The 16,964-nt window shown below is 39.8% G+C and overlaps 2 protein-coding genes across 6 annotated transcripts in view; both read left to right on the plus strand.

Annotated features, from left to right (window-relative positions):
• Positions 1–8,153, plus strand: part of LOC136786324 (nuclear pore complex protein Nup153-like) — a 378,386-nt gene extending 370,233 nt beyond the window's left edge. For 2 of the 4 annotated variants that reach the window (XM_066991152.1, XM_066991153.1), the window contains exons 11-14: positions 1,654–1,780; positions 3,406–3,879; positions 5,121–5,213; positions 5,881–6,392. In XM_066991152.1, coding sequence (XP_066847253.1) covers positions 1,654–1,780; positions 3,406–3,879; positions 5,121–5,213; positions 5,881–5,967 — 781 coding nt within the window. In that variant the 3' untranslated portion in view covers positions 5,968–6,392. Of the gene's footprint in view, positions 1–1,653; positions 1,781–3,405; positions 3,880–5,120; positions 5,214–5,880; positions 6,393–7,541 lie in introns of those variants that run through there. The other 2 variants (XM_066991154.1, XM_066991155.1) reach the window with 2 other exon arrangements.
• A 1,083-nt stretch (positions 8,154–9,236) lies between these two features.
• LOC136789882 (uncharacterized) lies at positions 9,237–15,460 on the plus strand. 2 transcript variants are annotated; one of them, XM_066991166.1, is made up of 5 exons: positions 9,237–9,749; positions 10,264–10,417; positions 12,155–12,277; positions 14,463–14,658; positions 15,185–15,460. In XM_066991166.1, exons 1-5 carry the CDS (start codon positions 9,527–9,529, stop codon positions 15,257–15,259), a joined length of 771 nt encoding a protein of 256 aa, XP_066847267.1. In that variant the 5' UTR covers positions 9,237–9,526; the 3' UTR covers positions 15,260–15,460. The 2 variants fall into 2 exon arrangements, with proteins under 2 accessions (XP_066847267.1, XP_066847268.1); XM_066991167.1 differs by lacking the exon at positions 12,155–12,277 and having other exon boundaries at positions 9,255–9,749; positions 15,185–15,274.
• The last annotated feature ends 1,504 nt before the right edge of the window (positions 15,461–16,964 follow it).

Below are 16,964 nucleotides of genomic sequence, written 5' to 3' on the forward strand. Positions count from 1 at the left end.
CATCTGCCAAGCAATTCTTAGGTGACCATGGGCATTCTTTGGCTTGCAGAAAGAACTCAACACTTTGTTTTGGCATCTAAAAGTTGGACTTCACAACAACCACCTTTTTAGGGGTGGAAGCGACTGGCTTTAAGGTTCTGGTACAGGTGCAATCAGGTGCTGGGCTGTAATTATGTTTTTTTCAAACTGTTCTAAATTGTCTTTGTTAGAACTCCTTTCTACTTCTCCATTTAGGAAGGAGATACAGAAAACTCATACTGCTTTTGGTTTCGTTCACAAAGTTTATTGCAGTGCCCTACCTTTTGTTTGTAGAGTAGGTAGTGGTGGTAGTGTTTTTTGTGATGCTGGTCTCTGTTGGGTGCCATGTTCTGGAGCAGGAGCACCACACTGATCTGCTGGCAAGAGTCCCTTTGGACAGTTGAGTTGGAATACTCAGTAAATCTCCGGCCCACCAATGCTATATATCTATGTGTGTGTGTGTATATATATATTTTATATCCTGAGTCCAATTGTAGATTAGACTTGCTTGAAGGCTGACAACTGTCTTTGCCCCCTTGAAGCTCACAGGTGTTAACAGAAAGAGGAATATGGGCTGTTATGGGCAAGCGATAGTTGTCTGAATGAAGATCTATTTTGATGTAAGACTTTTTTCAGAATTCTAATGGATTGACAGTTTGGATTAGAGAAAAGTCTGAGCATATGCCTTAGGGATCTGTCTTCCTCTATGCAGTTACAGTGCTAAGCAGGCTGTTGTCAAGTATTTGACAAGTTTAGACCAGTTCTCCTCCTCAGTATTGTGGGAGTTTGACCTGGTGTCTTCCAGTGCGATCTAACGCACTTTTGTACTGACTGACTGATTGGCTGCAAGATAAGCTTTGATGTCACAGTTTTTCCAGGCATACTTCATTTTCTTGCCATAGTACTTTTGTTAGAGTTATTCCCTATTCCACTTCTGGTTTGGGTTATTTTTTCCCCATTTGCTCTTGGATTAGGATATCTTTCTGGTTTTGAGCTAGGCTTTTTTAAGTACCAGAAAAATGCTTTTGTATGCCTTACAGAAGGGATCTGTATACATGTCTGAAAAGACTTCTGGAATGTTGGCATACCCAAACACCTCTGCTGTTCCTGCTGATGGCCACATGAAAGTCAGAGCTGCTTCTGAAGCTTAGGCCATATTACCTTGCCACACAAGTCTAAGGCGTCTCTATTCTATCAGAGCTGTTGGCAGTGTTTCCCATGTGTATGTGTGCATATGTGCACTCTTTCTGTATTTTTGTGAGCTGTTCTTTTATATCCCTGCAAAAGATACACGTGCATCGCAGAATCAGAGAACCGGTCCTATTTAAAGGAAGCACTGGAAAATAACAATCTAAATCAGCTCTTCTATTTCAGGTCTTCTGGCTTAGTCATTGTTCCCATGTGAACGGTGCACTTATGTATGTCCTTTTCATTGCTGCTGTTAATAAAGTTTTTCCTATTTAGAACATCAAGTATTTACCAGCGTTTAGCAACTTGTGAGACAGCTTTAGTTTTTTTCTGATCAGCAGGTTTCAATTCTAGGACTAATAACAGCTCTAATATCTTGAAAAAAAAATTTGGCTGGTAATTTTTTTTTCTCTTGTTTCCCCCAACTTCTGTACTGTCGTGTGCTAGCAATGTGACCAGCTACAAATTCAGTACTGCTGCGTCCAATGGTCTGTCTTCAGGAGTGAGTAGCGGAGGCGGCAAAATGAGAAGGGAAAGAGGAATACACTATTTATCAAGAGCTGTACAAGAACAGGTAAGTGACTCTTAAATTAATTGCTGTCACTGAGCTTACTGAAGTAACTAGCTAAGTGTGTCAGTTTTATTGCATCATAGTAAATTATAACAATACCGCTTTATTTTTGCATTGTTTTTGTTTTCTTGTGGGTTTCAGAGCAGGCTCCAATTGATTTCCTGTGTTTGAATACCTGAACTTTGCTTATATAATTGTGAAACTTTTAATTCTGTTACCTTGGAGATTCTTCAAACTATAACATTTCTCGTTAGCAATTGAATGAATGAGTCCTAAGAAGAGAAGTAATGTTTTGGTGAAGGTTTGTATAGTTTTTCTACAGGAATGATACTTGAAACGAGTGCCAAGTATAAAAAGAAAAAAAAAGCTTAATTTTTGGTTTCATATTTAAGTCATACAGAAAGATACAGGCCAAGAGTGTGAAAAAGAGTAGTAGAAGAGAGCATTCTCCATGTCTGCTAACGATGACTCAGTTTTTCATACTCACCAAACTCATTGTGAGAGAGTTTTTTTCTCATTTTAATAGGAAAAATCTATTCCATAAAACTATGACCATGAATATTCAGATTATTTTTTCTTTTATTGGATGTTATATAAGCTGCCTGTAAGTTAATTTCAGTATTTACGTTAACATTAAGTATTTAATTAATATTAAGTTAATATTAAGTATTTAAGTTAATTTAAGTTTCAAATCATTAAATGGGACTTCCGGATGATGCAATATAAAGAAATCGTAAACACTGTTGTATATTCCTATAACACAAATAAAATAATGGTCCAAATATCAAAAGTTCCATAAACTTTTCAAATCAAAACTGTGAAACAGATGTAAGCTACAGGATGCACTGAATATCAGTAGCACCAACTTACATCCCTGCCTAGTCATTTCTAAGTAGATCATGATAGTACTGTACAAATTTTGGTCAGATTTTCTATGCCATTTAAAACATAACTCATCCAATCTTAGTAATCGAATAAAGTAAGTGGCAGGGATGAAAATTGAAGTTGTTAAGAGGCTGTTTTCTGATTTTTATATTTGCATCCTGATACATGGTATAGACTGTATTTACCAGAACACAATCTTCAGGGCTGTTAGTCTGACTTTCTTTGGTGCTTTTTGTGTTTAGTTTGGTTGTTGAACCTACCTGCTTCTTTAAACATTACCTTTTTCCACGTTCCCTGCTGTAGTGACTTTAGAAACTTTGGCAGCTATCCTGCCTAATTTTGCAAGAGGAACACTTTCTCACTTGTCTTGAGAGTGTACTCTTAATTGAAGCCATGCGAGAGTAGTTAGAAAGGATGATGCTTCTCCAGAGCTTTGATGACTAAAGTATAGAAAAGAAAGAAAAAAAATGTGATCTGTGCCTCTCTGTTCTGCACAGGTTTTGAGTTAACTTTCAGTGTTCTTGCTGTACAGTTGTTGAATAGAGTATAATGTGGAAGCAGGCCTGCCATAAATTAAAATGACGTGGTAGACAGAGGTGGGGAGATCGGGATTTCTTCTGGAAACTTGCTTTCTCTTAATTTGTATGGATTTTTGTTCTATTTAATTTTGTTAATAAATTGGGTGCGATGGGGTGAGAAAGTAGTATGTCTTGTATAAGAAAAATTAAAATTTGCAACTTTAGGAAGTGGAGGAACCAGTGCTACCGAAAATACCCCTACCCATCAGTGCTGCATCGCTGCCTCAGTTCAATACTAGTTTCGTCGGTAGTAGCGCTGTCTCAGCGTCACCGAGCGCTGTTTCAACAGCAGCAATGAGCACGGCAACTCCAGCAGCTGCGACGGGCATGGCAAATCCATCAGAGGTGGAGGGCATGACAGATCCATCAGAGGTGGAGGGCATGACAGATCCATCGGAGGTGGAGGACTTGACAGATCTATCAGAGGAGGAGGTGGAGGACATGATATATACAACGGCGACGTCGGGCATAACGTGTTCAACAGTGCCCTCAGGCTTGACATATCCAATAATGGCGGCGGGCATGCCATATCTGCTGATGACAAAGGACATATCAAGGTCAACAGCGGCAACGACAAGCGTGGCAAATTCAACGGAGGCGGCAGGCATGGCAGATGCAGCAGCGACGGCGGCGGGCAAGGTAAATCTTTATGCTATAAATAATGTTTACAATGAGTATACTGCTTTATTGCGAGTTGACTTTTTCTGTGGTGCTCATGAAACTAACAAATATTAGTTTCTACGCAGCTGAATGAATTGGGGTTGTATGCCAGTTTGGGGAAAAAGGCATAAATGTTTTGATTCTGCTTCTCTCAGTCTTAGAGCCTGCCAACTCCCATTTAACGTGATTGTATAACTGCTTCAAATGCTGTGGAAGTCTGGGGGGGAAGGGGGGTGTGGACTTTATGCCAAGTTATTTATAGTGGTTTGGGCAGGGGTAGAGTTAATTTTCTTCGTAGTAGATGATGCTATGTTGCAGTTTTGTGAGCAAAACAGTGTTGGTAAGGCACTGGTGTTTTAGCTGTTGCTGAGCAGTGCTTACACAGTGACAAGTTCTTTTCTGTTTCTCACGCTGCCCTGCCAGCGAGGAGGTCGGGGATGCACAAGAGGCTGGGAGGGCACTCAGCCAGGACAGCGGAGCCCAGAGGACCGAAGGGATATTCCACACCATTTAGCATCGTGCTCAGCAATAAATGCTGGGGGAAAGAAGGGGAAGGAGTGGGGAGTATGTACAGGGTTATGGCATTTGTCTTTCCAGGTAGCCATTACATGCGATGAGTCATTAATGCTACCTCAAATTTAACAACTTTACTTCTTTACTTCCAGTTCTTTTCCCTGTTCCACTTGGAGGGAGTGAGCGAGTGGCTGTGTGGTGCTTAGTTGCCTGCAATGGTTAAACCACAACTTTATTTAAGTTATTAACTTAGAGGTAACGTGGTCATATAAGCCTCACATAGAATGAGCCTAGGGTGCAATAATTGGCATATTATTGCAATAAAATAAACATTAATCTGTTCCAGAGTACTTGAAATATTTTTTGTACGGTTTGAAGTAGACAGCTGCTTTAACATGTTGAGGTGTTTGCTGAAGTTCTTGGAGTATCATTGGGCTGAGTTTGCCGTTCTTCAGCTTCCTGGCTTGCTTCTCCGTGCATTTAGACCTAAGTAGCATCTCCAGCTTTTCCTCTCAGTTTCTGGAATTTGGTTTTGAAGATATTGTCCTATACCCACTTGGAAACTTCCCTGTGTTTTATTATTACTTTTATCTGCAAAATAACTCAAACATCAGGTTTTTCGACGTCACTGCGGGACTTCTGTTGGGTAGTGAATTCAGGTAGTTGTTGCTCTTAAATATAAACCTTTAATTCTTTTGAAAATACAGATACAACCAACAAGTACTGTTAGCAGTCCTGAGTTCGCGTTTTCATCTCCAGTTGTGAAATCTACTGAGGCAGAAGTGCTACCTACGTCTTCTGTAAGTAAAATAATAAAGGAGCTTAACTTTTTTTCTTAGGCATTTAGTAGGCTGTTGCAGAACACTAAAGCAGAATCTGCCTTGATGGAGAAAAGTATGTAGGCTTCTGGCTTATAATTTGTCATTCAGCATGCGTGCTACAAATGTGAAGAGCAGCTTTCAGATTTGGTTTTGTGTGTGCATTCGATTGAAGTTCCTGTGGCTTGAGAATCTGAAAAACCTCTCTTGTTCATAGCAGATTGGGTTTACATTTAGTGTTCCCATTGTAAAATCGGCAGAACTTTCTGGACCCAGTGGTACTCCAGTGACGCCCTTTCTTACCCTAGGTAACTGAAACTTTAGCACTTCAGATCTGAAGTGCTGATTTTTCTTTTTTTCTTTATTAAATCTTCAATCTGTCCTGTCTGCGCATGCTAGCAATTCCAGGCAGTGTTGGACTTCTGCAGTATTTTTCCAGTGACAGATCTGCTTTTATAATTTTTGTTTTGTTTTGTTGCTTTTTGTTTTGCTTGTAATCATAAAGCATTGCAAAGTAAGTAGAATTTGTGAAGATTCTTATGTGAGAAGCATGAAAGCTGGAAATTCTTGTTTCTAACAAAAGGGAGTATAATCTGCTCTAACTAGGTCACATTGTGAAAGCTGTTTTTGTTTTCTTTTGTTTCAAAAGACACCACCACCTCAACCAACATCAACACACAGAAAGAGGAGGTCAAAGATTTTGCTGGTGGTCCCTTCACCACTGCCCATGTCTTAAAGGAAGGAAGCGTCTTAGACGTTCTAAAAAATCCTGGAGAGATAATGAACTCCTTTTAAAAAGATGCTGCAAAAAATACGCTAGCATTTTTTATTAAAAAAAAAAACAACACAGGACTTATGGTTAATAGAGTATCTGCTATAAATATGAATGTAGGAGAGCATTACATTAAGCGCTGCGTTTGTTAGGGTGCATCTGCCCCCTTCTATTCTAAGTGGTGTTTGTTGCTGGAAGTAAAACTGCAAGATGAAAAGCAGATGGGTTGCATCTCCTTTACGTGTTAGGATGTACTTGTAAATGAGGTACTAAGAGAATTAGCCAGATAATCGGTGTTTCATTTTAAGTAAATACAATTTGTGGAATTGAAAAGGAAATGTTTGTAAAACTCAACACTCCTGTCCCACCTTCAGCCCAGGTGAAGAAAGAACAGGAAAGAGCTTCAGTTCCAAATACATGGCGAAAGCTGCAAATCTTTGGGCCTTAGCTTACAATGGCTCCTGTGGATTAAAATTTAAACTGCAAACAGAAGTGGAGTGTTTTACGTTAAAAACCCTTTTCTGAATTTTGTTTTTAAGCAATTGCAATTGTTTTCAACAGTTTCATAAAGTGTGTCTGTGGAAAAGATATCTTTTAAGAAAAAGGGCTTTATTGAATTTGATCTTTTCCCAAAAGTCTTCTTCTAACTTACATACTTGTTAAGAAGGCAGCACATTTCTCTACTGGAAAGAGCTAAGTGAGAGAAAATACATTGTGCATTTTATTTAAGGGAAGACCTCTGAGTGAAGTGACATTCACTTTCTTTATCGGTTTAAAAGAAGCAGAATCTAAACCCACATTGTTCAAAGACTTCAGTTTTGACTAAAAAAAACCCAACAAACAAACCACAAAACAACTATGTTCAAGGTAGATTTACAAGCAACTTGAGCTGCTGTTTAAGATGCATTTCCTTTAGTCTTTCTGTATTAGTAGCTTGTCTTTTCTGTTAAAATTGCCACCTTTTAAATAAGGAGTTGTCCTGTGTCCGATGCATTTTGAAAAAGATTATAGAAAATTAGACAGTTGTTCAATTGTCTTGAGTTTTTATTATTTAATTAATATTCAGCATCTGTGGGAAAATACCGTATGGATTGCTGCTCCGAGGACAAACTTCTGTACAGTTACTGGAGTAGATCTGAGTCATCTGCTACGGAAGGAGGAGCTTTAGAAATTTGATTCGATTGGGCATCGCGTCTTAATCAAATTGTATTATTTCCATTCCACGTTGGACTGTCAGATTTCAGTCAGCTACTGTCTGTTTGTACTTGTATCGACCAGTGAAAATGTTGATTTAAAGCTTCCTTGGAAACAAAGAGTTAAATGAAGCTTTAACGAAATGTTCTGTTGTGACCCAGTGCAGCAGATGAAATTTCATCCGTTTCGATAAGATTTCTGGGGACTTCCTGTTGCGCTCGGTCTGAATGTCTAGTTGTAACCATTGGCACCTGAGTTGAAATTTTTGCCCTCTAGTAAAGTCACTTAGTTACACGTAGTGAGGTGCTGCGCTAACAGGAAGACTTTTTTTTCTTGCTTCCTAGACTTTGGATTGTTGAAAACACGCTCTTCTACGTCTGCACAACCTACGACAAGCACAGTGGTTTATACTAGGCCTGCAATAACAACTTTTTCTGCAGGTAAAGAGACTTCTAAACAAGCATCGTACTGGCAATCTGATACATGTGACCCTTTTCTGCAAAACAAAGACATAAAGGACAAATGTGTAACTTGTCAAGCTACTAAAGCCTCAACAGTTGAGAGTATGAAACAGACAGTAAGTTCAAGTCAATGCGACACCTCAAAGCCAGCAGCGCCCCCAGCAGGGATGCTGGGCTTTGGAGACAAATTCAAAACAGTACCTGGAACGTGGGATTGTGATACATGTCTTGTCCAAAACAAACCGGAAGCTACAAAATGTATAGCATGTGAGACACCAAAACCTGGAACGGGAGTAATGCCTGCTCTGACATGACCAGTGGTCACAGACAGCTCGGTGACAGTGACATCCTCCTCGAGCAGCACTGACACAACAGCCACTCTGGGCTTTGGAGACAAATTTAAGAAGGCGAAAGGCTCTTGGGACTGTGGAATATGCCTTGTACCAAATAAGACGGAAGATAACAAATGTGTAGCCTGTCAGTCTGAGAAACCAGGTATGGTCCTTTTTTTCCTGTTGTTTCCATCCTAGCCTCTGTGAATCTTGTACAGAATAAAAGTACGTTGCATATATGGAATATTTTAAGCAACACGATTCCCAGGTACGGTTGATGGATTAGCGGCTGTCTGCAGGATTGGTTTACAGGCACTTCAGAGGTCTCAGCCCAGGTTCCAGCCTGTCGCATAAATTGAACTGATTGTGAAATGTATTAGTACGGAGCTGGATCAATGCAGATACCCCCGGCTTTGCAGCTGGTGAGGGAAGATGGCTGAAGTGGGTGACTTAATTTAAAGACAACATAGTGATTTTTCACTGGCGAAAATGAGAACTCCATAGAAAGAGTTAAAAATGACTGCGTTTTTCTCTTTCAAAAAATAAGTAAAAAAAATTACAGAATGTGGCCAAAATGCCTCTACTCACCGTTTGTATGTAATTGAGGGGAGATGTGAAGCCAGATTTCAAGACAGTGTAGTCTTAACTAGTCTTAAGCTAAAGCAGAGAGATGCCTATGAAGGTCAGTGGTAGGCTTCAAGAAAGCGAGTGACCCGCTGGGTAACTTCTTCAGGGCAGTACTGGGTTGTTTCCCATTGTGTGTGACCGTAATTGATTTTGAGCGTGGTTGTATTGTTTTTAAAATACGATTCTAATTCTAACTTTGACTCTAAATGTCATTTAACATGCCATTACATCGAAAAACACCTGTGCAAATATATCGTGGAAGAAACAAATTAAGATGGACTAGACCGGGCTTTTGTAATCATCCTGTGCGGTAAGACTGAAATTTCCTGAGGTAAGATAATGGATTTCAGACAGAGTTGATTCTCTTGGACTTCCAACCTCTGAGCGGTCAGTCGGCATCTTTGTCTGAGGCTCTTGCCATTGCAAGGAGGAATTTTGGAAATGAGGGGTTTACTGTGACCATGGTGCAGTGAATTGCACGGTTACGTTGCACTTGTCAAGAGGAAGAGCGATGCAAGTAATACTAGGATAAAAGTTTTCTGCGTGTGCTGTGGAAGGGAAGAGCCATTCTTGTCTTTCCGGTTTTGAATTTGAAGTGTTATCTTCTGCTTCTCTCTTAAAAGGCACCTTTTTTTTAAAAGGCACCTGTCAGGCCTCTTTATGGAGGTTACACTGTGGTCAACAGCAGCAGAAGCTTGTGTGCTGAACAGAGTTGTGTGTTGTTTGGAAGCTTTGAGTTCCACTCTGGTTTTTTTGTTTGTTTCTTTGTTTCTTTGTGGGTTTTTGGTGGCTTTTATTTTTTTCAGGGGCGGGGGGGGGGAGTTGCGGAGTAGTTTTGAACATTTCTGTGGGATTTGACAAATCAAATTTAAAAGTTAATGTTCATTTTATAGTTCATGTTCAAACAGGATGGTTAACTGTCTTGTTTGTCTCACAGAGGGTCCAACACCTGTGACCAGTAGCAGTGCATCTGCATTTTCTGCTCCTTCTGGAGAATTTCTGGATTTAGACAAATTCAAGAAGCCCGAAGGAAGCTGGGATTGGGAGACCTGCTTGGTTCAAAACAAAGCAGAGGCCACGAAGTGTGTAGCCTGTGAAAGTGCAAAGCCAAGCACCAAAGCAGAGCTCAAAGGTAATACTTAATGATTAAAACGAGGATGCATATTCTGTGATTTATTTTTTGGTTTGCTCTGATTTTTTTTATTTTCTTACCTGTTAAGCACAATTATTTTTTCCTTTGAGGTGTGGCAAAATTATTCGTTTTTCCTGTAGGAATATTGCCTAGATAACATCTGTTTCCACACTTTTCCCCAAGAATAAGTTTATCCTTTTTAGAGAAAAGCTTTCATTAATGACGTGCTTCTTCTTTACATGCCCTACACGTTGTTCATTTGGAGTTCAGACTAAAAACATGATCTTTCAAAGAAGTTCGTATACTTTTTAAAGCCAGGTGGTGGGCAGAAAACACAATTGTGAAAAGTTTTATGTAGAGAGGAAGCATGGGGTTTTCTTGTTTCTTTTACTGTTTGGTGGGTTGTTTTTTAAACAGTTTTGACTGGAAAGATCAGGACTAGAATGTAGTTCAAACCTTCACGTACTGCAGATACACCGTGGGTTACGGACTTGACATTCACTTATTTCTGCAGGTTTTGGTGCTGCGGCTGCGTCCACAAAATGCTGCCTTGCCATCATTTACATTCGGTGTTCACTCAGAGTGTTCAGGTGCAGAGTCTGCAGCTGCCTCACAGTTTATTTTGGGAAGGACAGAAGAGAAGCAGTACTTGCAAACCAGTACTTCAGGTAAACAGTGTATCTTTTGTCTTCACTTGTGCGCTTATGTCCATCAAGTAAGACCTCTGAAACCATACTAGAAAAAATCTGCGGGATTTGATATGTTCATGTACTAGAGCTTTAGAAAAACTTTAATTCCTATATGCAGCATGTCTTCTGTCCTGGTTATTGATACGTACGCAATTAGTAGCAATCCCTTTTTTGATCTCAACACTAGGTTTAGACAAAAAATTGCGACACCTTAAGGAACCTGTCCTGCATCTCATACAAGCACAGAAGTTGTAGTGTCTCAATGCTAGCAGTACAGTTGGTGGTAAAATCTTTAGTAGGGTGAAATAGAGGCCTCACACTTTTCAGAGAAAAAAAGAGATGAGAGAGAGTATCTTACTCCCACGTACTTGCAACTATGCTGCAGAGTGTACTGCTGTTACTCTAGTGCTACAAAGGTCCAAAAATCACTGAACAGTTATTAGCCAGTTTTTTATTCCTTTAATTTGTTGAAAGACTGCAGTAGAGGATTGAAGTTTTTATTGAGGATCACTGTGTGGAAAAATTCTGATTGTTAAATGTCATTTGTATGACTTAAGAACCGCGTTTTGGAGTACAGAATTCAGTATTAATTCCAGAAGGGGTAAGGGGAAGGACATTAGCTAGTAATGCCGAACAAAAGCAGTGTATAGAGCTATACTGATTTTAATCGCAGTATTCTTACAGTTGACCTGTTACTGAACAGATATGTTTTGGGGAGATATGGTGGCCAGGGAGGCGTGTGTGTTTGTGTACTTCCTCTTCTAGTTAAGGTTCTGGGGTTTGGTTTAGTCAGGAAAATTTGATGAGGCACCTTGTGTAAAAGGAAATGTTAACCAGCATTTTTCAACACGGTGTAGTCCCTTAAAAGTGTCATAGATGAAAAGAGGCCATAAACGCTGGGGGAAAAAGTTAGTGGGAAACTGAGAGCAGGATCACATTCAGTAGTGAGAGAGCAGCAGCCTAGGGAAAGCTGATGAATGACCGTAACAGATAGTTCTATTTTAAGTGTAAAACAACACTCAGTACTTTATAATGGTGGTCTTACCAGAGGGTTCTTCTCCATGGCTCCTAAAAGCACGTCTTGAAGGCATTCGAGTGCAGTGAACTTAAGCTGTAAGAGTTGGGCTGGTAAGCTTGGCCTGATTTGAAGCTGTAGGCACGGGGCTATAATTTCTGAACAGGCTACAAAAGAAACTGTACCACTGTGCTTTTCAGTGCTCCGTTTAGCAAAGCCATCAAATTGTTGCAGGCAATTGATGTTGTTCTTCTAAGAGCACCTGAAAGATATTTTTGTTTGAAGAGTTCAGAGGTACCGGTTAATACTGGTTCAGATAATTACAGCCAGCTCTTGGTGTTTGTGACCAATAAAGTTTGTGGCTCCAAAAGGAGTGGGTTAGTGCTAACTGATTAACTGCTGTATATGCAGAAATATGGAATCTGATTACTTACGCAGAGAGCACTTAAAATGTATTGTTTTGCTGGCTCTCAGTGAGTTGCATCTTAATGCTACCAAGGAATAAGCTTTTTGCTTCTGGCCCAAGTGTTTTAATTTGGTGAAAGCCTTTTCTGTGCACGTGCACATGCCAGAGAGGTTGCTTAAGTAATAGAAGCTATAGTAGCTGCTATCTTCTGGTTTTTGTAGAAGACAGAAACTGAATTCATTAGCTTTGTAACTGTTATGCATACTAGAATTGGTTTTCTCCCTTTTGAAAATAGTAGAGGGTATGCCTATGTCAGATTTGGTGAGCAAGGTGATCAGATGAGGGCACTGCAAGACTGCCAGAACGCACCAGGTCTGGGGGGAAAAGGAATCCGGCTGAGCATAGGAATTTCTAAAAGGTAACCAAGGAGTTGTGCATTGATACAGTTATTCTAAATAATCAGATTCTCGTAGCTCTGCCTTTGGAAAGTCTGTGGCCCTTGCTGTAGTGGCTGTACACAGGATGCAGTCTACAAAACCAGAAATGCAGAAGTCCTATGTTTTGACTCCCTGGATTCATCAACCTGCTTCAGGATGGCTGGGGGAATCCAACTGTTAAGTCTAGCCAGACGGCGCAACTTGGGCTTAGCTGCCATTGTAACCAGCCTTGTTTCTCAACAGTAGCAAAGCTGAATGCATTGGTAAATATTTTCAGGTTTGGGCCTGCATAAGGTAGAAGGGACAACAAGTGGTTTTATATGCTAGGGAGTTCTTGTTCTTAGAGCTTTCCCTCTAGTTTGAGAGAAGCACATAACTAGTTTTACAGTGGGTTGACAGGAAAAAAGTGGGGGGAAAAAATGGGAACGCAGGGAGAAAGCCAAAGGCGTTATTACTAGAACAGGTTTAGAATGCTATTCTTTGCTTTTCATGAGCTTAGGGCAATGGGGAGTTTAAAGCTTAGCACTTCCTGAGAGGGTTTCTTACTCTACCGGCTCAGTTCTATCACTTATTTAAGGCAATTCAGGTCTCTGAACGGTTAAAGAACTGATACCAAATTTGATGAACTCTGATCCAGGATACTGACAAAACAGGACTTCATATAAACAATTTCAGTATGTTCATGAGGTTAGCTTGTGTGTTCTGTTAAGTAGTAAAAAATGACACTTCTGTTTCTGTTTACCTAGCATAATTCTGCAAATGTTGCCTCCTTCTGCTTTAGAATGGAAATGCTCTTCTCCAAGAGAGCACTGTCCAAACTTCTTTGCCAAAATTTTTTGACTAAATTAATATTGTTTTATTTTGAAAACAAGAATAAGCCACAAACATGTTTTCTTGCTTCGGCTATCCAGAAGAACGTCAACAGTATTTTCAGATTTTCCTTCCCTACACAACTGTATGTAGGAAGAGTGCAGTTGGAAGCAGAAGACCTAAGATGATGTATCTTCTGTTTGTTTACTACAGTAACAAGACAATGGATTACCTCTTTATTAGAACTTGTGTAGCTTTGCAGTATTGAAACAAATGTAGGTATTAAAATACACATCAGTAATACGTTTCTGAATGGCTGAGTACCGTGCTCTCTTAGCATTGCAATACCCAGCCATTGGATTAGTTTGTCCCTCATGTTTGCTTAGTTTGGAAGCTATTTCAGAATGCCTTCAGCTTGTATTCTTCCCCAAAAGCATAGAACTCACTTCTCTGCATCCCCAATTCAAGTGAGAGAAACTGGGCACTGCAGACACAGGAGGTCTGCCTGTACAGAATCAGTGAAGACAAGTCTAAACAGCGGATTTTTTTGAATATGCAGCTGGGTTATCTGAATGTTCTTTATGCAGTGTACCTCAGTTTTAGTACAGATAGCACTTGTCTTGGTTCTTGTCATTAGTCTGAAGCTGCCCCTGAGAAAATCTTGAAAGGGAAAGTAGTGAAAGCTAATCAGCTGGCCCTTTCTTCTTAAGAACCAGTGTATTTTGTAATTCTCCCACTAATAATAAGGCGTCATGCTGGAGAATCGCGATTGTGTTGTTAAGCAAGACTGACTTCACCTGAGCGGTATAGTTGGCAGCTGTTGAATGTTTAATGGACTTTAAACAAACAAAAAAACCTGAGCAGGTGGAGGTAGACATGGCAAACTGACAGGCGGTGTCAGATGCTTCTTTGAAATGGATAATCTGACTCCATTCACTTCTTTCTGGAAATAAGATCTAGTAATTAACCAAACAAAAGATAGAAGGGTTAAGACTGCATCTTTAAAGCAGCTGTGCTTGATAAATGTCTCTGGTCTTAAATCAATCTTTAGCAAAGCACAGAGACTTAGCAGCAGCTTGCTTATGCCAACGCTAAAAATACTTGATGTGTACAGGTAACCATGTCAAGGCTCTGGAGTTAATCCATGAGAACAATTCCTTCTGGTATTGGCAAAGGTGAGGATGCTTGCTTCTATAGAAATGAGGTTTTGAGCTGTGACTTAAGCTGTCACTTAGGTGACTGTTTAGGAAAGCTTCCTTTTAAGCTTTGAAGTATGTAAGCTGACAAATTGTTTAAGTTCAGAACTGGGTTTACAGTCTCTTGTTCTCTGACTGTATGCAACTTCTCATGTTTCAGACTGAAAGCAGAATTGCAGCGGTACCAGTCATACAACTATAATGATTATTGCCAAGATTACCAGAACTACTACTCGCAGAGGAGTTACGATGCTTACGCTGACTACAACTACAGCTCCTATGCTCCCTGTGACAGCATGCAAGCTGTTGGAGACTGCTCTTTAGGAGATTCTTTAATGGCTCCAGCTGTTTTTGAGGTAAAGATAGTGCACGCTTGCTATAAAGAAAATATTTCACAGATAGTATGTTGTACAGATTTGTGTGAATCAGCAAAAAGAATCCGAAGTTGAAAACATGCTTTCTGCTTAGTGTGAAGTTAAAAGAGCAGATTCCATTCAGAGGTGTTTGTATTTAAGTGCTTAAATAGTAAATCCATAGAATTAGTGATTTATACACCATTATTTGTTCACGCATACCAAAGAATGGTTTTGACAGCATAATTGCGTACGCTTCTTCTGTTCCTGTTCTTCTGATTTGCTTTGCTTAAAGCAAATTAAACAGTTGTTGTAAGTGGTCTTATCGTGGTCAATTTATTAGTTGTGACCTCCGGAGGTCCCTTCCAACCTGTACTGTAATATTGGCTTTCTTCTAAAAATAAGTAGATAAAATGTCATCTATCCTTGTAGTTGTAGGAAGAAGGAATGGATTGAGACTGCAGCACTTTGAATCTGTGATGCTTTCTGAAATGAGTTATGATTAAACTTAGCCTTTTCTGTCTTTCAGGAATCTTCAGTTATGACTGCAACCGGTGATGACCTAATTACTGACGGTAATAAGGGTTCTGTCATTGTCACTTGAGTTTAGCCATACTTGTGCCTTTTAACAATACAAGCCAACCTCTACTGGATGAAGAACATCTTGAAAATTCAGCTGAGGTCAAACCTCTGTGGGGTTGATCTGCAATCAGCTGGGGTTTTAAAGCTGATACAGCATACACTGACCGCATCAAGTAAAACGGGACACTGTCAATGCTTCGCAGCAGGTTTCTTGTACCTGTGCCTTCATTCCCATTTGAAAATGGTCTGACAGAATTTTGTTCTTTGTATTGGTTCCGCTAAACAGATTTTATATTAGAAACTCAGTAATATGCAAAAGCTTTGTTCTCCACCCTGAGGTAAAAGCTTATGTTGCAGATTCCAAAAGGAGGATTCAGCTTGCACTTACAAATACGGTACAAAACATATTTGTGTCCTGGAAGGTTTGCAAAGTTCCTCACGTGGAGGCATTTTGTGTTAGTGTTTAGAAACTATCCTATGTAACGTGTATTGCCGTAGAAGTGAATTAAATGACTCTTGGGAGGGTTTCATGGCTGATTATCCTTAAACGTTATCTTTACTATCTTAAACATTGTCTTTGTCTTTATCTTGAAAGACAGTTCTAGTCCCAGCCTTCTAATATACAAATTCCCAAAAGTTGGAGCTGTGAGGCTCAAAATTTTAGAGGACTAAATACCTCACTAAAATTAGTAGATCTAATAGCTTATTACACTTAGCTTAAAATACATTTTATTAGCCATTTCACGTGAAGTTTTTTTGTGCGCATGCCTCAGATTTGATACTTGGACTTACCAGGCTTTTATTTTCAGATCCACAGCTCTACTTGGATGTTGATGAAATGAACAGACAATTCACGGAGACAAGCGAAGAACTCTACGATTCACTCATGAATTGTCACTGGCAACCTCTGGATACGGTCACTTCTGAAATCCCCTCTGCTATTTAAGTGTCTTCTAGAGCATGACCGTTAGGACCAAAGTGCTAAAACTACATTTCTTCTACATTATTCTAGCTCATAAGTTTTAAAGCACAATGATAGGTTGGGTTTTTTTTGCTATGCTTTTGACAGTTTCTGTAATCTTTTTGTTCATCACTCTCTTCTTGGAGCATCATGAAGTCATGTAAATATTCGAGAAATGTAAAGAGGTAAATGGGGTCTAAAGATAAGACTTGCCTGTGTAAATAAAAAATTTGTTTCTGCAAACCTGCCAGCAAGGGATTTTACTTGTACCTGTGTGCAGCACGTTCTCTTCCGGCTTACGGAATTTAACAAGGTAGTAAGGGTATTTCATCTGTCTTTATTTTTATATGGGCATTAGGACACAAGCAAAATCTAGCTTTCCCTTGTTTTCCTGGTTCCTTAGGTAAGCGACAAGCCAAGCCTTTCATGTGCTTGCTTAGACTGGAAGTATGTATGGGAGACACTCACAGGCCTTGCTATGGAAACACCTGTGCCCACTTTTTCCTGCAGGCTGCTGGCTCTAACTGTACTACTGATATATGCTAGGTCAGCTAAAATTGGCTTATAAATAGGGTATGTTAAGCATATGGAAGTGTAGACTTCAACTGCCATAGCTACAAACATCCCGTGGAATGAGGATGATGTCTGCTGGCACTCTCTGCATCAGCATTCAGTTTTCCCTTGCCCTTCTTACTGTTAGACTTCTCAGCTGACGCTTTACAGCGAAGAAATTGCTACAACATAATCCGTGTTCTTAAACCTAAAA

Source organism: Anser cygnoides, chromosome 2 (assembly GCF_040182565.1).
Source record: "Anser cygnoides isolate HZ-2024a breed goose chromosome 2, Taihu_goose_T2T_genome, whole genome shotgun sequence".
Taxonomy (NCBI): Eukaryota; Metazoa; Chordata; class Aves; order Anseriformes; family Anatidae; genus Anser; species Anser cygnoides.

Coding starts and splice junctions, on each gene's coding strand:
- LOC136789882 (XM_066991166.1), top strand. CDS start 9,527: ATGGTTAACTGTCTTGTTTGTCTCACAGAGGGTCCAACACCTGTGACC. Junction 9,750..10,263: donor CACCAAAGCAGAGCTCAAAG/GTAATACTTAAT, acceptor TTATTTCTGCAG/GTTTTGGTGCTGCGGCTGCG. Junction 14,659..15,184: donor TGGCTCCAGCTGTTTTTGAG/GTAAAGATAGTG, acceptor TCTGTCTTTCAG/GAATCTTCAGTTATGACTGC.